This window comes from Apodemus sylvaticus, chromosome 12 (assembly GCF_947179515.1).
Source record: "Apodemus sylvaticus chromosome 12, mApoSyl1.1, whole genome shotgun sequence".
NCBI lineage: Eukaryota > Metazoa > Chordata > Mammalia > Rodentia > Muridae > Apodemus > Apodemus sylvaticus.
Window position 1 is genome coordinate 71398361 of NC_067483.1, and position 21800 is coordinate 71420160.

The following is a 21800-nucleotide window of genomic DNA, read 5'->3' on the forward strand; positions in this document are numbered from 1 at the left end:
CACCTGAAGAGTCAAACCCAGTTCTGTTCAATACACAGTCCATTCATATTTTACCCTCTAAGCACACAGCATTTTAGTGTCTCGATTCTTTCTTGCAGTGCCTCCAGTTCTGGCAACAGCCAGGCTGGAACATTAGAGTGTTTGAGTAAAAACTCAGTTGTCTCCAAAGCCCTTGCTGCAGCTTGAAATATTGATCTGTATTCTTCTTCAAAGGGCAGCTCCTGACGGGCTCTTTTTGTACAAGGCTGGAAAATAAGAAAAACATGAAACAATGCATAATACTCATTCTAAAAATAATGTAAGAGAAACTGTAGTTATAGGATCAAAAAGAAGGGCAGCCTTCCCATTTATATTAATAATAACCTAAATGTGCTAACTTCTTTCCGTGTCCTAATTTGTATGTGGTAGACAAGGAGAATCATCCTGAGTTAGGGTTCCCAATGATAAATGCTGCCTTGCCCAACAACTATCCATGAGTAGTCTTTAAAACTATCAGTAAGGAAATACAATGTGAATTTCCTAATACATTTGTAAACACTGAGAACCATAATAGTTTTCAACATGCTTTTAGAGCCAGTTAAGGAAAACTAAGACTCAAGACATCTTGCATAGATGGGGAAGAGAACTGAGGTGAAACCCAGACACATCTAATATCTGGTTTTTCAAAGGGAAGTCACAATTTAAATTCACAGGTCTTATGAACACAACTGACTTGAACTGAACTTTATATTCAGGCCTACAGCTACATCTAAGAAAATAAATTACTATTGCACTATAAATCTAGAACATTCCTTTTTTTTTTAATGGCTCAACAATTCCCAGTTATCACCTATGTTCAAAACACAATTCTGAATGTATGCACTTATGTCAAATTCCTGCCAATTAATAGGTACATGTGATATTTGAGAAAAATGATCATTATTGATGATGAGATGAACTGAACAAGCTTATGTGACATCTATGGGTCAGAAAATGCATTTACCAGTAATAAAGAGTATATTTGGTATAATGGTTACAACTATTCTTTGTGTTCTTGTCTGTGTTGGTAACATTTCAGGGATAGTGTATGGTCTTTGGTTTTGGTTTTTGATGTACAACTACCATAAAGTGAAAATTTTACCTGTCTACACTTTATTTGAAATTCAACATAAGAGCAAAAATCAAACTAGTTTATCAGTAAAAGGGCAGATTCCTTTGTTTGACCAGTACATGCTTAAAAGCAGCCCATACCTGGAAAGCCAACCCCTTTGCTACTTCTACAGTACCTGAGCAACGGGTTTCCAGAAAGAGCCTTTCTCTTGTTTCACATTGTCCACTGTGACAGCCTCAGTTTCATCTACAGATTCTGTCTGCCAAAGAGCACCAAAGAACACTGACACATTGCATTCTCTACTAGATACCAAGTGGTGTGAAATGTAGAAGAAAACACTGACTAGTGTGTGTGTGTCTGTAAGTGCTGAGTGTTAAAACTGTTCTGGTTTAATCTGTGACCAGGCAAAGTCTAAGTTAGGTAGACTCATCTTAACGTAACCTGAATACAATTCCCTTAGTGCAGTGGTTCTCAACCTTCCTAATGGTGTGTAACCCTTTAATAAAGTTCCTCATATTATGCTGACCCCAGCCATAACATTTATTTCCTTATTACTTCATAACTAATTTTGTTACTGTTACGAATTGTTAATATAAATATCTGACATGCAACCCACCCCTTGTGATGGTCACAACCCACAGGTTGAGAATGACTGCCTAAGACTGCTGTTCACTACAAAAGAATTAAGAGTTGTTGAAGAAAGTCTGTTAACATTCACCTTACTGTATAGGGTATGATGCTGGCAAAACAACTAACAACAAATATCCTTAAAGTTCTTAACTGTAACATGTTTAGTAACAATGCATATAAGTAAGTTCTATACCTACAACCCAGTTAAGTATAATTTACATTTTTCTGGTATTCTAAGTGTGGTTTGACAGGTCTGATTATTAATATTTCAGTTACTCCCTATATAATAACACCAGTTATGATACCTACACTTAAAATTTCTCTCTCTCTGTGTGTGTGTGTGTGTGTGTGTATGGGATCCCTATACTTAAAAACCTGATTTTACTGAACTGTAGAAACACCACTTTAGCTGCGTTTGGTAGTACATCCTTAATTCCAGCACTGAGGATGCAGAGAGAAAGGATCTGCAAAAAGAAGCCAAGGCTACACAGTGTGATCCAATCTACGAAAATAAAGTCTTAGAAAAGCACACTGAAAACATACTAAAATATAACAGAAACCAAGATCCTAGGCCTTGTCATCACATGTGGTCGATTACGATCAACAATGGTAGGGATCCATGCCTTCATTTTATTGACAAGGTAATCAATGCTATTATGTCTCAAATGTAGAGAGGTACAGTGACTTAAAGTGATTTATTTCTCTGATGTATGGTCTTAACTGATTCACACAAATTGCGTTTCCTTTAACATTTATACAAAATGCTACAGATTTCTTCAATAGACAATCAGATACTGTGGGGATAGGATGAACATGAAATTCATACAACATCCCTGAGAGGGATACAGTATTTTTATTAATTTTTATGCACGAAATAAGGTTGTACTTCATGGTGTTTTCTATGGTTTTTTCCCCCTCACATTGGTGATTAAAAGTATCAGATTTTAGAGTACTTTGGATTAGGGATGTTTAGCCTATGTGTATTAGCATTGTGTAAAACAACCTTTAAGTCTGGGGTTATAGCTTAGTGGTAAAGCACTTATATGCAAATCCCTAGTTCAAATCCCAGTACCAAGAAGAAAATATTTAAGCTAAGGTGCTTATAAGTACATAATTTGAATAAAACATGGACCTTACATATAAATAATAAATACCTTCTCCAAAAAGGATACAACTTTGTTCTTGATTTCTTCAGAACCGAGACACTGTGGAACTATCTCTTCATGCTTTGTTCCCTATTAAAAGATCAGTAAATAAAACATTAATTAATAGTTCAGCAACTTGTTAAGCCAATGAGTTTTTAAAACTACTTTAACTGAAAACTCATTTATATAGAAAGTAGTAACCAAGGATTCTCAAAGGCAGCACACATAGTTCAACAGAGCCTTGACATATAATGTAATTTCGGCTCTTATATACTTAGTAATGCAAGGCTTAATTACCTGAGTTACTCTTAAACCAAAGGCATTGCTGCACAAAATTGGGTCAGAATAGAAGCATTTCAATTTTTTTTTTTTTAAAGTATTTGACCTCAGAAGAGGGAGATCACCTATCTAGAACTGAGCTAAGGGTTTTCACTTAAAGTACTAATTCCCCAGTACTGCTGAAGGTAGTATCTGAGTCAGGCAGTCAACTCTGAATAGTTAATCCTGGCTAATCAGAAAACCTCGGGGAAGTAACTTCATTTCTCTAGGTCTTGTGATAAGGCCTTGTAAACATATGATTAATAAGCTCCTTGGCAAAAAATATAAGCAATTCAGTATTTTTTGAATGTCATAGAATATTAGAAATATTAAAATACTGAGATCAATATGATCTTACCTCAGCAAACTGAGTAAATGCCTCCAAAGTGTGTTGCTCTAGCAACCAATTCTTGTTGACTACCAGTGAAGCAAGAATACAAGACATGTTGGGCAGCACCTTGTCCTGTGAAAAGAACCAAACTTTGCTGGAGAAAAAACAACTTCAATACAGGATATTGTCAATCTGGGGACACATTATGTCCTATTCCTTGTTCAAATCCTAGTAACTTCCATATTCCTGGGTAGAAGCAGGGCGACAGTGGGCTGCAGGGCAGCCCTGCCTTGCCTGCCGTACCAGATGGCCTGAGCTGGGAGCACAGACGGCATGCTCCTGCCTATGCGGCCTTGAACTTGTGATCTGTCCCCTGCCTAGAGCTCTTCCAGAGAGATGGCATGGCTTTCTCCTTCCCCTTCAGATTTATACTTACTGTCATCCTAGTGAGGGCTCCTAGACTTTATCCCCACTTGGAACTATCCCCCACACAGCTCCCTCTTCTGCTTAATTTTTTCCCATAGCACTCATCACCACTGACCATTTCATGTACCTGGACTTTGTTGTCAACTGCTTCAGGGGCCGAGCCTGGGATTTAATTTACCACAGCACAGGAATAAAGCAGCCCTACAGCAGGTACTTATGTGAGCCTGTCTTAGGGCTTTCAGTGGGGCACATGCTCATGAGTCTCAAGCAATTTTTCAGGACTTGCCCTCACCCTGGCCAGGTCTCTGAGACACTGCTATTTCCGACAGGAGCATTTGCAGCCACGTACCACCTACAGCTCTGCAGGAACAAACCAGCACTCTCGCATAAACTCGTTGTACAATGAAGGGTACGTGTGTGCAAGTGCAGCACTCTGGAGGCTGAAATGGGATTGCAAATTTGAAGCCAGCTTAGGCTGTCTTGAGAGCTTTTCCAACAAGGATGACACTCAAACACAAGCTGGTATTTCTGTCAGCTTCCAGCATCTATGTCTATCTCATGAAACAAAAGTTTACAGGGTGGAAACACACGATTTGGTGTCATTTTCTTGTGGTGTCACTTTCTTGTAAACAAGAAATTCAACGTTGATGATTTTTTTCCATATGTACTGAAATACTATCTTGTGCTTTCTGAATACAGAAAAGGCTCTCACTATGGAGCTCTTTTTATAGTCTCCCCTTTGAAGGTAAAGCAAAGCCAAGAATCTAGAAATACTGAGATTTTATTAGACCATTAAAACAAAGCTCCAGGTTTAGGAGAATATTTTTGTTAGGTTTTAAAATTTGGTAGGAGTCTTTCCCTAAGCCACTAGAATATAATTTTGGAAGCAGAATACTTATTTTAATACTTATTTTGTAATATCGTTGTTGTCTCTTCAAATAAATGCTGTCTCATGAACATATGGACACAATAACTGTAATTACTAGATTTCCTCCCCAGACACTACTAAGGCATGAATACCTTCTTCCTTCAGATACTGAGAACAACAGACTCTATTTTACAATATATTTGATAAATTATTTGTATGACAACTCATTTTTTAAAAGAAAGTGACTTGAAATGTAATGTTTTGACAACCACCCTTCCTATCAGAAAGGTTTTCCCCACAACTTCATTAGTAAACTCATAGGATTTTAGAAATTAAAAACCTACATCCAGTGTAGCTCATACCACAGTCACAGCACAGAAGGGGGCTGAGGCAAGGGAATTATCACAGGTTCTAGATTAGGTTAGGCTATACAGGGAGACCCTGTCTCTAAAACATAACAAGACAAAAAAAAAAAAAAAATCAAAAGCCTAAAATTTCCCTATCCATTGCAGCAATTTTTGTATTTCTATATTTTGTTAAAAGAATGTATTACCCGGATAGTTTGAGACATATAAAGTTTGCCCAAAGAAGATATAAAATCCAGCACTGCATAAGAAATGTCGTCGGGAGGATCAAGTTTAATTACCGAGGTCAGGACATTTACAACCTGAAAAGAAGAAAACAGAGAGCTATTCAAGGAGAACCACAGTCTTTTGCCTTCAACTCATGTGTCTTTCCCACTAAGCAGTCAGAATTTTATGTGGGGGCTAACTAGCCAGATACAGTTAAGCAGCAGGAACAGTAATGGAAGAAAGACATTAGGTGACAACCTAGATGAAAAAAGTGACAATGATCCATTCAGTTTATGAGGAAACATTATAGGCGCTGGAGATGTAGCTTGCTGGCAGAATGCTTGTCTAGTACGCCCAAAGCCCTAGACTCAATCCCCAGCACCACATAAAAAAGAGGTGGTACAACACTTCTAAAGATCAAGGTGCGGGTGGGGGACGAGAAGTTAGTTCAGTGGCATCCTCTGCTTCATAATGAGTTTGAGGCCAGTCTGGGCTCCATAAAACTTAGCATCATTACAAAAGAAGAAGAAAAACAACAAAAGGAGGAACAGAGGGAGGGAGAAGAAAGGAAAGAAAAAGAATGAAGAAAGAAAGGGAGAAAGGGGTTACAAGTAAACAAGATAAATGACTGCAGGCTCACAAACAGGAGTAAACAGAACCCATCCTGACCACTATCTTACCTGACTGATCAGCTGCAGATCTACATGTTGGATGAAAAATGCCAACAGCTGAAGTAAAAGGCTAAATGTCTGTTGAACATAGGGTTGACTGATTATCTTCAACAAGAAACAAAATAAAATTTTGGTGAGAATTTAGAATTACATGATGTAAGACTTTTTCATCAACTTCAAGCTTAAGTTATTTGGAGAAGAACCTCAATTAAGAAAATGTCTCACCGGGCAGTGGTGGCGCACGCCTGTAATCCCAGAGGCAGGCAGATTTCTGAGTTCGAGGCCAGCCTGGTCTACAGAGTGAGTTCCAGGACAGCCAGGGCTACACAGAGAAACCCTGTCTCAAAAAACCAAATCCAAAAAAAAAAAAAAAAAAAAAAAAAAGAGAAAATGTCTCCAGGGCAGTGGTGGTGCATGCAGTGGTGGTGTGCACCTTTAATCCCAGCACTTGGGGAGGCAGAGGCAGACAGATTTCTGAGTTCAAGGCCAGCCTGGACTACAGAGTGAGTTCCAGGACAGCCAGGGCTACACAGAGAAACCCTGTCTCAGGGAAAAAAAAAAAGAGAGAGAGACAGGAAGAAAATGTCTCCATCAGACTGCCTGTAGAGAAACTGTAGGGTATTTTCTTTTTTTTTCTTTTTTTTTTAAGAGTTATTTATTTATTTATTATATGTAAGTACATTGTAGCTGTCTTCAACACTCCAGAAGAGGGCATCAGATCCTATTACAGATGGTTGTGAGCCACCATGTGGTTGCTGGGAACTGAACTCAGGACCTTTGGAAGAGCAGTGCTCTTAACCGCTGAGCCATCTCTCCAGCCCCAAGGGTATTTTCTTTAAAAACTTTCAATGTGGGAGGGCCTTGCTCTCTGTGGGTGGTGAAGCCTCTGGGCAGGAGGTCCTGAGTACTATAAGAAAGCAGGCTGAGCAAGTCAAAAGGAGCAAGCCAGTAAACATCACTCTTCCATGGCTTCTGCATTAGCTTGGAATTCCACTGGTTTCTTGTCCTGAGTTCCTGCCCTGACTTTCCTGGATGTTAGGCTATAAGATGTAAAATGAAATCTTTCCTCAAGCTGCTTTTGGTCATGTGCTTAACCACAACAGAAAGCCTAATGAAGACACATGTGTTTTACTAAACATTTATTATATACCAGTCAATATATGCAGTTTATAATTACTACCTCACCTTTATGCTTTACATCAACTATAAGTGGTAGATAATATCATCCCCACCTTAATAAGAAAACAGAGGAAAATATTTGCTCAAGATCACAGGGCTAAGAAACAGACAGGCCATCCTTCCAATACAGATGATTTAAAGTGGGTCTAATCACTGTTGTCTGTCACTGAAAAACTTGTGCATCTGTTGGTGCTGGTAAAACTACACCTCTTCACAGTTAGTGTTTGTCATACTGCATTGAAGCCACATCCCAGCACAAGTATGGTGAATGGTTACTGAGCGATATATAAATATCAGTAGCACCCTCTTGCTGAAGTGACACCACTACAGGATGGTAATGTGATCATAAAAATGGATAATAAAACCTGGTCTTTCTGCAGGGCTTAGGGTGTAGCTCAGTGATGGAACATATAAGAGGCTCTCCAGGAAACTTGAACCTTAAAAAAGCCATTATTTGCAAAATAATTTCTATTACTTCCCCAAAGTCTAGGTTTAGCTCTCAGCTTCCACTGGTTGCCAGAGGTCACACATTCAGCCAGAGAAAACATAAATTGTATTCTGGCCTTTAAAATGAGAAATCTAAGTTTACAACAGGAAGCAGGGGACATGTTCTAACTTTAGCCTAAGAGCACTTGAGTTCCTAGCCTTGTACTTCCTAGAGGAATACAGATATCCACTCGCTAGTCCCTCCACTCTTAAGCCAACTCATTCCTCTCATCTGCATTCTTTAATTAAAAAAAACCTTCAAAATCATACAGATATTAATCCAACACAGGGGAAAATACAAAACAAAACTTACTCTTTTAAAGGGTCCTGCAAGTTCATAAGCAAAGGTGCATGGGCTGTGACTGACACTTTGGTGAGGTCTAATATTAGTATTTTATCACACACGGCAAAACCAAACAATAAAACCTGCCTGAAAAGACCTAAGGAGATGGCTCGGCCAGCAGACCACCTGCTGCTCCAGCTGAGGGTCTCAGCTCTTGGTCCTCAGGGCCCACACAGCAACTAAGTGAGGCAGCCTCATCTGTAACCAGTGCTTGGGGGTAAGGGGTAACAAACACAGGATCCCTGGAGCTCAATCACGCTCCAGGTTCAGTGAAAGATCCTATCTCAAGAAATAAGGTGCAGCATAGTAAAGATGCCCAGCGTTAGCCTCTGGCCTCCACACACGCACAAGAGCACACACATACACTCCTTTATGCCCATATAAACAACTGTCTAAGAGATAACACAATTAAGTGAATTCTAATAATAACTTTAACACATCACCTCAAGAAATTAGAAAATTTAATCTATAGGGAAACTGAAATATTCTCTTGTCAATATTTTGTACTTTTTAAAGAAATAAGAGCTTCCTTACTTGCTCAATGTTTATAAAAGCCCAAAGCTGACCCACAACTTCAGTAACTGTAGTTAGTTGTCTACTGTCCAAAGCTTCTCCAGCAGAACTGCATACAGTAAGTAAAACAGAAAGTGCTGTATTCTAAATGAGGAAAAAAGAGGATAGTTTGAGTTTACTAGTCTAATGGACCAGGGGCCCAATTATAAACATTTTATGAGTTACTTATAATATTTTATAACAACTCACAGACAACTTTGAAATTGTCAACAGTATTGAATTTTACTAGACTTTGCACATAGGGTGTCCTGTTTTTCTGTTGTGGCTTTTTTGGTTTTGTTTTATCAACTTGACATAAGCTAGAATTATCTGGGAAGAGGAACCTCAATTAAAAATACGCCTCCATCAGATCATCTGTAAGCAAGCATGTAGGTCATTTTCTTGACAGGTTATTGGTGGGGGAGGCGCCCCCACTAGAAGCAGGGATAGGAGGAACAGTGAGAACCTTCTCCACAGTTTTCTGCTTTAGTTCCTGCCTTGAGCACTGCCCTGAAGTCCCTTTATAATGGCCTCTAAGCTGAAATAAACCTTTCCTCCAGACGTTGCTTATGGTCATTGTGTTTGTCACAGCAATGAAAACCTAACACACAATGAGCAAGGCTAACTTAAAATATTCATCAATAGAAAGCTGTATTTTTTCCACACTGTGTACCCAGAAATCTATATAGGTTATTAGATTTTTTTATTATTTCTGGTGTTTTACCATGAGATGCTACAAAAACACTCTATTTTGTAAGCAAATAAAGTACTTAAGAAATACACTGTCTAGAATTTGAAACTAAAAACAACCCTTTTCTGGATTTATTATCCTTTCATCTATAGAAAAATACTCAGATCTATTTCTGATTTGCACTAAAGTCTGGGTTGGTGTGTCAAGAGTGAAGGCCATATTGGAATCTAATAGTTGCATTGACTTGATCTTGTATGTCAATATCCACATTCATGTTGTAATTGCCTTATAGCATCTCATTCAAGATTCTTTTATTTCCCTTTACAAATAAATACATACAGGGAGTTTTGGCCATTGATTAAGGAGTTACAAAATTTCAGAAAATTAGTGCTTTTATCTAACACACCTAAAATATGATTTATTATAAAAGTGTAACACATATTGAGAGTCTACTAAGTTTGCTGAACCATTAGAAACTAGTGCACATTAAATACAAATGACACATTAGCCACGCACGTAAAATAACGCCACACCCCCCCCCAAAAAAAAAAAAGAAAACAACTTCTTTGATTTTATGCAAATGTTTTAAACTACCTTAATAATTATGGCCAACTGCCATTTTACAACAGTATAGAAGAACAACTCAGTATGAAAACATATGCCTTGAGCAAGTTCTAATTAAAATAAAGCCTTCAAGTCCTTGAATGTATACTTCATCTCTGTTAAATTTTTGCATACTTACCATAAAGAGGTATTTATTATACTGGCTACTGCTTAACAAGAATATATATCTACAAGAATCAAGGTTCTAATTGTTTCCTATTGTATCCCTCAATGACTAAAACAAAATGTACTCCATAAAAGCACTCAAAGTGTATTTGTTGAATTAGTGAAATATGCAAGTGAAGACTGAAGTGGAAAGTTCAACTGCATTGCATACTATATCTAATCCATCTTAAAAAAATTCATATATTTTCTACTTATATATGAATCTCTGGTTGTGTTTTCTGAGGAAGCAAATAGATGCACAGAGGCTCAGAACAGGTTTCTACAAAATGCATATTGTACTTTATCAAATAAAAGGATCATGTCTAAGCTGGTTATGCTACACACATATCATCCACCATTAAGGAGACTAGGTTAAGATGCTGAGTTCAAAGCCATCCTGGGCTCTGCAGTAATGAGATTCTGTCTAAAAAGGAAGGAGTGAATCATATTTGCTTCGCTCAGACAGGTGTTAGCAAAAACAATAAATAAAGTGCAGTCGTGCTTTCCAAATGTACCTTACCCCAACAGAAGAAAACCTTCCCACTAGAGATCTGGAAATACTGTTAGGTTTTGGAAGAGAGCATATACACAGAGACTGTGGCTAGTACTTAAAACGTGCTCATCAAACTGCTAATTAATCAAATTCTCTCACCAGAGAGTCGAGTTCTGCCAGAGTATGAGTGCTACTCAACCATTTCCTGCATTGTGCTGTGCACACTCTGACAACTTCACATGCAACTTGCTTCCTGAGATCGGCAGACAGTGCCTGGACGGAAATATACTGCCACAAATGCAAGTTGTCTGCTTCTTTTGGAGAAAATTTCTGGATAAATTCCACCTGAAAGAAGTTGAGAAAAAAATGAGAAACTGCAGACTAATGGATGACTGAATATATAAGATCTAAATATTAACTTCAACATTTATGTCAGGAGTGCTGGTGTGTACACACATTCAGGAGGCTGAGGCATAAGGATCTCTACAAGTTTTAAGACTACCCTAGTCTACACAATGAATCCCAGGGCAACCAAGGCCACATACTGAGATCCTGTCTCAACCAACAATTTTCTTTTTAAATCTGCTTCTCAAATGCACAGGAAGATCACTGGGTTCAAGACCAACATAACATAAATGAGTATGCCTATTTTTATTGCTATTATATTTGTTTCCAAAATGAAAAATCAGCTTAAATGAAGTATGATACACAATGCATGATACAAAAAGGAGTGTTAATAATGAAATAATGTATTTCATTATTATTCACACAAGATACATTATCTTCTTTCTACCCATTAGTTCTGCTATATGACAAGTACTCATCACCTTATATAATTAAGTCTACCTAGTATCCCAGGTGACAAAATTAATTCACTACTCTCTTAGCTTTTATCCTAGCTTACTGCATTTGAGATCAAGAAGCCAAGATCATAGATCCACTTTTCAAATAGATTAGATAGCTCTGCTCTACCTTAGAGGACATACTAATTTCCAAAAAGGAAGCTACAAAACAAAACAAAACAAAATAAAAAATGGTTGTTTGATAAATCGTTCTTCCATTAAAATTCAGTCTAAAGAGCTTATTGTGTTAGTGGAAAAGCAATACTATTCTGTTAAAATAGAAGATAGAATAAAAACAGAAACCCAAAGTTCAAAACAACAATCTAAATGTTATTTAGTTATATTTTGGCTGAAAAAAACTTAATTGTTAAGTTTGTAGAACCCAATTTAAAAAAAGTACACTAGTATATTTTTTAAAGAAATAAAATAATTCAATTTATAGTATCTAAACTCCACTGAATATCTGTCATCTTCGTATATGTCAAAAAACTAAACAAACAAAAAAGTCCCTAAGCCCAAAGTAATACCCTAAACTTGATAGTCAGACTTTTGTATTATATATGAACTCTATTTCATTTGCAGCAAATATTTAGCTGGCAAAACAAGCAAAGAGATTGTGTGGTTGGTCACCTGCTGTGACAGAGGACTGATGGAAAATGGGTCCCAAGAGCTAAAGGTGCTTAATAAGCAGAAATATGCATCTTCAGCAGAAAACTAAATTGCATCAGTGAAGCCATGATTTGGTTGGATAGAGAAAGCAGTTCAAGAACCATTCTTCCTCAGAATAAAAGTTGAATAAATCAATGAATGGGCCCCCTTTTAAAAAAATAAATGGCATATATTAATGATCTACAAAATAAAAAAAATTTTAAAGGTGTTATTGAGACTTAAGAGTTCAAGTGGTTGTGCACACCTCTAACCCAGGAGACAGCGGCAGGTGGATCTCTGTGAGTTTGAGGCCAGCCAAGTCTATAGAGCTAAGTCCGAGACATCTAGAGAAACCGTGTCTTGAAAAACAAAAGTTCAAGACTACACTAAGGTTGAAACATCATTTTAAATATTTAAAACTCCTAGAGCTGGCAGTTCAAACAAGAGGTGTGAAGTATAAGGCAACACTATGCAGAGAATTTAGATTCTTCCTTAAAACTAAGAAGAGAAATATACCTGTGACCTTAAAGTGGAAATGTAGTACTTTTTACCTTACATAAAAATAGTAGCACAATGTGATGGTTACCTTTAATTGCCAACTTAACATAATCTAGAATTAGTTGGGCAGAGTTTAGATTTGCCTGTGGGGTTGTCCTAATTCAGTTACTGATATGGGAAAGCCCAGCTTACTAGGGAAGGTACCATTGCTGAGGCAGGGGCCCTGAACTGTGAGAAGAGTGAAACCTGAGCTAAGAACAAGAAAGCAAGCGTGTATGCATGCATGCGTTTCTCTCTAAGAACAAGAGAGCAAACATGTATGCATGCATGCATTTCTCTCTAAGAACAAGAGAGCAAGCATGTATGCATGCATGCATTTCTCTCTGAGCGGACGATGGATGTGACATGACTGGCTGTCTGAATTTCCTGCCTTGACTTCCCTGCAATGATGAACTTTTACCTGGAATTTCAGCCAAATCAATTCTCTCTTCCTTATAGTTGCTTTTTGTCAGTGTTTTATCACAGCAACAGAAGTGAAACTATAACACACAATTATTAGTATGTTTAAATAAGGTATATCACTTTTCCCTCAATCAGGTAACAAGTAAAATAAGAGTACTGAGTTATAATACATATTCAACTGTTTTTCTCCCTGGAAACAGAAACACATCTCAGCATGTGTCAGCTTTTAGGAAAAAAAAAAAAACAATCTGATGTGTGTTAATGATATATTACTGCTCTAATTCGGGATTCAAGCTAAGGCCAAAAGGCTTTGTAGGCAAATAGTTTTCACGCATCTAGTGGGTTCCCAGCTTGACTCCATGTCAGAATCACATCAGGTACCCAACAACAAAAGTGAATTGCAGAGCCTAGTCACACTAACCACTGAATTTGATCAGAATCCACAAATTTTACACACACACACACACACACACACACACTCTGCTACTGAAGTTCAAATGGTGCCCATCTAGAGACTGTTTGAGGCTACACAAGCTCTTGAGACAGGAATCTCAATCATGGTAAAGCTTGGTAACTACAGAACATCAAGCAATTAAGGCTCATCATACTCCGTGTAATTTTCCTTAAAAATCAATTTTATTTACTCTGAAAAGCTAAGATGCATCATTCAAAGTGTAACAGAATAAATAAATGAAACAAAGATACAAAGCTAGCTCACTGCCCACAAGTACCATAAAGATATTAAAAACAAACAAAGAAAAAGGAATTCTAGGAAGACTGAGTCAGATTAAACTGAAACAGGAATATCAAAATCTATACAGACCTAAAATTAACTACCAAAGCATCAATGTTAATTTATGTTCCAGCTATATTACATTTAAACAAAATAAAGAGTAGGGAATCTGAATTTCATTCTCTCAGCTGATTGAAAACAACGACACAGACAATATCCTTGCCTGATGGGGTGGGGCCATGAAGAAAAAGAGCCGCTTCAATAGTATGGATAGGTAGGTAAGCTGAACACATCTTCCAGGGCAAGATTTAATCTAGAAAGGAAGGAGAGAGAGAAGAGAATGATTTAAAACTAGAGAGTCAGTTTGTAAGATACAATTATATCCTAAAATACTACTGATTCTTTCTGAGAGATAGAATTACAGCTAATTAAAATTTTTAATTTAGGGCTACTCTTTTTAACTTTTATGCTTCAAAGAAATTTGGTTGCTTTAATGAGAAGGAACACTGTAACATTTAAACATTGCAATTACCACTCTGATAACTTGGTATGTTCATGATGCTACTCAAAAATAATTTATGTAATTTTTAAAGGTCTAAGCACAGTCATGTACAGAGAAAGTTGAACTAGTATCTATAAGGTAATCCTAGCCCTCAGGAGGCTAAGGTAAGCACACCTTGTTTAAGGTCAGCCTAGTCTAAATAAGATAGCTTGGTCTCAAAAATACAAATTAAGAGGAACTGGAGAATTGACCCAGCAGTAAGAATTTGGACAGGACCAGAATTTGTTTTCCAGCATCTAAATCAGGCCACTTAAAAACTGCCTGTAATTCAGCTTTAAGGGGTCTGATATTTTTGGCTTTTGTGGAAATCTGCATTTACCTCTCATATATTCAGACACATATAATCTAAAAAATAAGTAACAAAGACTTAACATATGACACAGTAACTGCTAAGAAACAAAGGGTGGATGGGTGCAGAGATGATCATCTCAAAGGCAAGGGATAAAAGCAATGACAAAAGGTCATATGCACTTCTTATGGAACACATCTCATAATTTAAAAAAAAAATCACCATAAAAGATTACAAAGCAAGGCTAGAGAGATGGCTCAGCAGTTAAGAGCACTGACTGCTCTTTCAGTGATCCTGAGTTCAATTCCCAGCAACCATATGGTAGCTCAGATCCATCTGTAATGGATCTGATGCCCTCTCCTGGTGTGCATCAAGATATCATGCTCATATATTTAAAATATATGTATATTTGTACTCATATACATACATCTTTTTAAAAACGATTAAAACCATTAAGTCCATGTATGTGTGTACTCGATGACAACTCTAATTTCTTTCCCTAAGAACACTGATCATAATCGCTGAATCCCTTTCACATCATCAGGACTAAACTACAATAAAATCATAAGCGACCTCAGTTAAAGAGAAAGAGATGAGCACTTAGCCATCAACATCACATTTTCTCTTTCACTTTACATTATATTTTAAACACATTTTCAATTGAACTAGTCTCCCCCCCACACACAACAAAGAGTGGAACTCTAAAGACTGAAAATGAGAAAATTTCTACACTTTATACACTGAATTTTTACATTTTTGTATTAACATTTGCATTAAATTAGCTTTTAATAATAATTAGCATTAAATTTAGCTATTACTTCTGCCATTTTTATTAACATCCAAAAAGTATTATATTTCCAAAGAAAACGTACAAAATGAGTATTTTAGTCTGTTTCATTTGACTTACCAGATGAGCCACTAATGTGACATGGTGTGCACCAAGTTCAGCAGTTCCGTATCTGTGACATTAAAAAATGCACTGAGTTTCCAGTTAGGCAGAAGAGCAAGGAGACAGAAACACCCTGGTGAGGACATGTGAGCTATTACAAGTTAAGATAAAGGGTCCTGAATGTCTTATCTGAAAAGGCTTATACCAGAAGTATTTCAGATTTTAGATTTTATCATGTTTTAGAACTTATTTATCTTTTATAATTGGCTATATACATAATTTGAAGGTAATATTTATTTGATGTTTCTAGTAGTCTTAAAAGTTAGTTTCAAGGAATGTAACTTTTCATTGTTAACCATTAGTGCTCAAAGTTTTGGATTTTAGACATACTAGACTTCAAATTAGGCATGTTTAAACTGGATACCCATTACCAAAGAACATCATAATATACAGAACTGTCTTAACATTCACTTTGTACATTAAAACAACAACAACAAAAAAAGACTCCTGTTTCCAAACTTAGTGACATGAAATCTAATCATTTTTAAAGTCTTATTGAAAAATTAAAACAATGTTTCTATGAACGTAAAATTAATTATTGTTGGTCACTACCACAACCCAATCCAATTCTGATATGAGATATTTACCGAGCAAGGAAGCACCATACATCCATCGCTAACAATGAAGTACTCATATTAGAACTAAGCACAGCGTTCAAAAGAGCAGCATCCTAATGAAAAAACATAAATTTAATTTATTACTAGGCAGATGCTCATGGAATATAAACATATTTCTCACACGAAATCAAAAAGCACTATCATTTTAATAAGATCCTCAGTGCAAACCCTCTACATGTTCTACATGCTACTCTAAAAATCTATAGTGCCATTTCTTTACCTGCTGAGCACCTCATGTATGCCACTCATTGTGTTGAGCTAAGGGGAACAGAAACTAATTTTAAGTGTGCTAACTCAATCCTTGTAATCAACAAAAAACAATCTCTAAAAGCTTTCAAGCAACACAGCAGTTTTTCCTAAATTATTTTCAGTCTTTTTACCAATCTAATCCCATTAAAAATAAAAGCATCTATAACAGACCACACATTACATATTACTATTTACTTTCTATGAAAGTGGTTTGAATGAAAACTGTCCCCTACAGGTTCATGAGTTTATACTCTTGGTCAGCAGTTAGTGACTCAATCAAGAAAAGTTTGGGCACTTTTAGGACATATAGCCTTGCTGGAGAGAGAGCACATCACTGGAGAGACACTGAGAGCTTACAGACTGCAACACTGTCAAAGAGCTTTGTTTGCTATGTGTAACTGAGATGTAATCTCTCAGCTTCCTGCTGTGGCCATCCAATGCCATGCCTTGCACCGTCACATGGATTCTCTGTGTGAACAGTACTTTAAGCCAAAACAAACTCTTCCTTTCTTTAGTTTATTTTTATTATAGCAAAAGAAACATAACTAGCACATTAGGTAATATCCCCTTCTCATATCCTCTACTTCTCACAGGGTCTTCCTACACCTTCCTGTGTAAAATGCAAAATGTTTTATCAAGTATTTTAGCAAAATAGCATATCCTGTATTATATGAATTAAGAATAACTATCTCTTAATGCACAAATGAACAAAAGGACAAAATGTCCAAGTTGAGGTGACTGGGGTTTACAACAGTTATTAACTCTCATATGTTCTTCTACATATCAAATAAAATTTCAATGAAAAAAAAAAGTGTAAACTGCACTTTATCAAGTTTGGAACACACTTACCAGCACAGGAAACAATGAGGGATGAAAGGAAGCCACAAATGCACACAGGTGAACACAAACATGCTGATACAAAGTGACAGGCACCTCAGCTTGTCCTTTACCCTTTACTCCTTGTAAATGAGTAGGCAGAGAGAGTTCACCAGAACACTGCCCAAAATTGTAGAAAATGGCTTTCAGTATGGACATTCTGCAGAAAAATTAACACCATTGAGCCCAGCATTAATAGAAGTCAATGAATAGTAAGCAAAATAATGTCATATATAGGGCTAGTTTAGAGAATCAAAATGTCTAGAGATAAAAATCAGTAATAATTTGCATTAAAAATGCATATGTATATTGACATTGAAAATAAAATATATTTACTGCCAAAAAGCGTTCAAAAATTCTCTTGAAGAACTCTTTCAAAATGGGAATGTCATCTTAGGAAGAGAACTGAAGACCCAGAAGTAAATCCACACACTTGGGGACACTTGATGTTTGACAAAGAAACCAAACTTATACAGTGGAAAAAAAGAACACATCTTCAACAAATGGTGCTGGTCTAACTAGATGTTTGCATGAAGAAGGCAAATAGATCCATATTTATCAGGCTGCACAAAACTCAAGTACAAATGAATCAAAGACTTCAACATAAATCCATAAGCCTGATAGAAGAGAAAGTGGGCAAATAGTTGAATACACACTGGCACATGAGACAAATTCCTGAGGAGACTACCCAAACATCAATAGGTAGAACATTAAGAGCAACAAATAATAAATAAGACCTCATGAAACCAAAACGCTTCAGTTGAAAAAAGGAAACCATCAAAAGGTCAAAACAGCAGCCTACAGATTAGGAGATCTTCACCAACCTCATACCCGATATAGGACTGATATCCAAATAATTAAAGAATTCAAGAAACTAAACATCAACAAACCAAATAATCCAATTTTAAAAATGGGGTACAAATCTAAACAGAGAATGCTCACCAGAGGATTCTCAAATGGCTGATAAGTATTTGAATGTTCAATATTCTTAGCCATCAGGGAAATGTAAATGAAAACGACTCTGACATTCTATCTTTGGCTAAGATCAAAACCTCAAGCAATTAATAGATCACGCTGGTGAGGATGATATAAGGGAAACACGCCTTCATTGCTAGTAGGAGTGTAAGCTTTTACAGTCACTTTGGAAATCAATTTAGTGTCTTCTCAGAAAATGGAAACAGACTTACCTAAGACCTGGCTATACCACTCCTGCACATATACCCAAAGAATGCTCTACCATACCACAAAGACTTAGCTATGTTCCTAGCAGCTTTATTCATAATAGCCAGAAACTGGAAAGAACTTAGATATCCATCAACCAAAGAATGGAAAAAAAAATTTGGTACAATTAACAATGGAATATTACTCAGCTATTAAAAACAATGACATCTTTATCAACAGGACCGTGAAATAATATAACAATTTGATAGGTTTTTGTTTGTTTTTTGAATATTTTTAAATTGGTATTTTATGTATTTACATTTCAAGTATTATCCTCTTTCCCAGCTTCCCCTCTGCAAACCCCCTATCTTACCCCCTTTTACCCTGCTTCTATGAGGGTGCTCCCCCACCCACTCACCCACTCTCACATTCCTTTATATTGGGGCATTAAGCCTTCACAGAACCAAGGGCCTCCCCTCCCACTGATGCCAGATAAGGACCCTTCAGCTCCTTCAGTCTTTCCCCTAACTCCTCCACTGGGGTCCCTGTGCTCAGTCTGACAGTTGGCTGCGAGCATCTGCATCTGTAATGATCAGGATCTGGCAGAGTCTCTCAGCAGACAGCTGTATCAGGCTCCTGTTATTTAGCCATTCTAATTATATGTACTATCAAACACTCCTTTCACTCACAATTCTATTCTGAATTGTACTTGCCACTCAAGTCTTCTGTATATATAGCTATATATACAGCTAGAGAGGATGTGTGTTTTGCAAAGGTTAGCTTGTAGCTGGTGGCTCATTTTATCTTCTCAAACTCCTCCTAACAGAGCAAATGTTTTCATTTGTGGGTTGGGATGCTGACCAAGGGAAGTGTGCTCACCTAAAGCTCACAATGCCCTGGAATCAATTATGGAACTAGAATAAACTTAATTTTACATTTACATGAAATCCATCTTAGAAAATGTCAGTACCCTCAAACATTTTTGACTCTGGATTCTTTTATATCAGGATCTCTTCTCTAATTTAAGCTCTATATCTGGAATTATCATCTCTTTTGAGTTAATTCAGATATGCCATGTGAGGTAGAAGATGAGATTACAACACTTTTACACATATTCAGTTACCATGGCACCTTTGCTAAGAGGACTCTTATTATGTCATTATTTTGACTGGTTGCAAAATTTTATTTGAACATATATGTGAGGTTTAAATTCTGAAATCTACTGGACCTGTAGACTTAAGTGTTTTCTTAAACATATTATATAGTTATAATTGTAAAGTCTTGGTATTAAATACTGTGCCTAAACTCCATGTTTTTCCTCTTACTAAACTTTATTTCCAAATAATTGTAGATTTATGTTATCAATTAAAAAAAATGACATCATGAAATTTGTAGGCAAAAAGATACAACGTGTCATGGCAAGGCTGGTTGCTAAATGGGAGACCTCCCCTTTTCTGAAAAGAAAGGAAGGAGGAATAGAGAGGAAGGGAGGAGAGGGAAGGGAAAAGACTGGGAGGAGGGAGGGGGAAACAGTCAGGTCAAAGTTATTTACTAATTAAAAGATCAATTTAGTCCCTTGCAGGGAAGGGGTGTGTGCGTGCATGTGCTATTTCACTTGACCCTGCTCCTGAGGAGCTACTGACAGTACATGCCTTCTTCTGACAGGGGGAGAGTCAGTTTACTTTAGAAGTGTGGTTAGTCAATCATACTCTACTTGATGGCCACACACCCAAGAGGATACAGATAGCATAAAATGGATTTAGTGGGTTTTAAAAACACATGAGGACACAAAGTTGGGAATGAGTGGGGAGGTAGGAAAATTTGTGGGTGCATATATGAAATTCTTAAGTAACAAAAATATCATACATATTTTTATTAAATAAAAGAATAGGGTATCAAACTATATCAAACAGGTTGTAGGTTTACTTTTTGGTCATCCCAGTTTGCATAAATAGACTAAGCAGACCACCCAAGGAAGGATGAGGAGTTAGGAGCATAGCAATAATCCAGGAAGTAACAAATTAGTGCCTAGACTACAGTGCTGGGAAAGAGGGGGAAGGCAAGTGAGGCTCCCAGGAGACACTCACTGTACAGTATCTGTCACAACTCTTTTTGTGCCTCTTCCTACAGAGGAGGAATTACAGGCACACACCACGTCTGGCTAAAACTTAAATTCAAGGCCATTTCAGATGTTAGAGACCCCCTAAGCCACTGGTAATAGAATTAGATATAAACAAAATGTTACCTAGTTATATCTTCTGTGCACCACAGGGTCTGTACATCCTCGGGCTGAGAGGGCAGCTTATCCAAGACAACAACCAGGAGTAGGACTTGTGGAAGCTGCAGTTCACAGAGCATGTCTTTCCAGTAATGAAGTCACACATTAAGTTAAAACAAATTGGTAAACAACATATCCAAAATATTTTCAGTGTAAATTTGATAGTTTTATATAAATAAAGTAGAGGTATGACTTAACAATAATGTTTCAATAAAAATACAATAAATTTTAAATAAAATTTGTAACACAAAATAGTGACTGCTTAAAGGGAAGCAACTGTGTTTGACCAGCCATAATAAAGAAGACAATGTAAATCTGTGTGAAGCTTACCAAGTTTACTAGCCAAAACTGCCTGTGCAAAAGGCTGGGATCTGAGCAGCTGACTGATGAGCGAATCCAGTACCACAAGGAAGGTGCCTGCTATTTCCTCCTGCTGTGCTTTGGAAATCCTGGCAGCATATAGGCTTGGAGGCAACTTGCTGCAAAAAACCTTATGCATTCAATAGCTATCTTCTAGATTTACATAGATATATTACAAGCTCATGTCACAGTAGTTAAAAAAAAAGCATAAAAAAGTGAAGTACATATTTTAAAGGAAAAATCTCAACTGAATTGATAACAGAAAGATATGAAGATCTAGAAACTAAATAACAGCTATAATTCTATAGAGAAAATATTTCCTAGAGAAATCTAGTACTATTCTGAAGTATTTTAATACCACTTGGTAGTGGTATCCAGAAAACAATATTAACATAAATAACAAATCAACTAGTAAAATCTATGTAAAAAAATAGGACTGATAAGGCAGGAAGACTCTGAGGCCAGAGTATAGACTCTATATCAAACAAACAAAAGTAAAGAAATTAAATTAAAATAAACATAAGGTAAAATAGTTGTTTTAAGATTAGTATATGCTGAATTTACTATAAATTAATGCTGTTTCTTAGAAGCTAAGGCTTTTTAAGAAAGAAACAATATACAACTAAAGGAGTTTAAAAAGACTTTCATAGAAATATCTCAGGAATGGAGTTTAAACTAAACTTCAACTAAAACCTGAATGAAATGAAACAAAA

At 36.7% G+C, this 21800-nt stretch overlaps 1 protein-coding gene across 2 annotated transcripts in view; it reads right to left on the reverse strand.

Moving 5' to 3' along the window:
* Positions 1-27: 27 nt before the first annotated feature.
* Firrm (FIGNL1 interacting regulator of recombination and mitosis) overlaps positions 28-21800 on the reverse strand; it is a 41903-nt gene continuing 20130 nt past the window's right edge. The window contains exons 11-24 of one of the 2 annotated variants that reach the window (XM_052199830.1): positions 21058-21206; positions 20695-20809; positions 17262-17448; positions 16134-16216; positions 15505-15556; positions 13970-14059; positions 10723-10908; positions 8594-8716; positions 6061-6156; positions 5362-5475; positions 3542-3646; positions 2875-2955; positions 1266-1349; positions 28-245 (exon numbers count right to left, since the gene is read on the reverse strand). In XM_052199830.1, coding sequence (XP_052055790.1) covers positions 51-245; positions 1266-1349; positions 2875-2955; positions 3542-3646; positions 5362-5475; positions 6061-6156; positions 8594-8716; positions 10723-10908; positions 13970-14059; positions 15505-15556; positions 16134-16216; positions 17262-17448; positions 20695-20809; positions 21058-21206 — 1660 coding nt within the window. In that variant the 3' untranslated portion in view covers positions 28-50. The remainder of the gene's footprint in view (positions 246-1265; positions 1350-2874; positions 2956-3541; positions 3647-5361; positions 5476-6060; positions 6157-8593; positions 8717-10722; positions 10909-13969; positions 14060-15504; positions 15557-16133; positions 16217-17261; positions 17449-20694; positions 20810-21057; positions 21207-21800) is intronic. The other variant, XM_052199831.1, reaches the window with a different exon arrangement.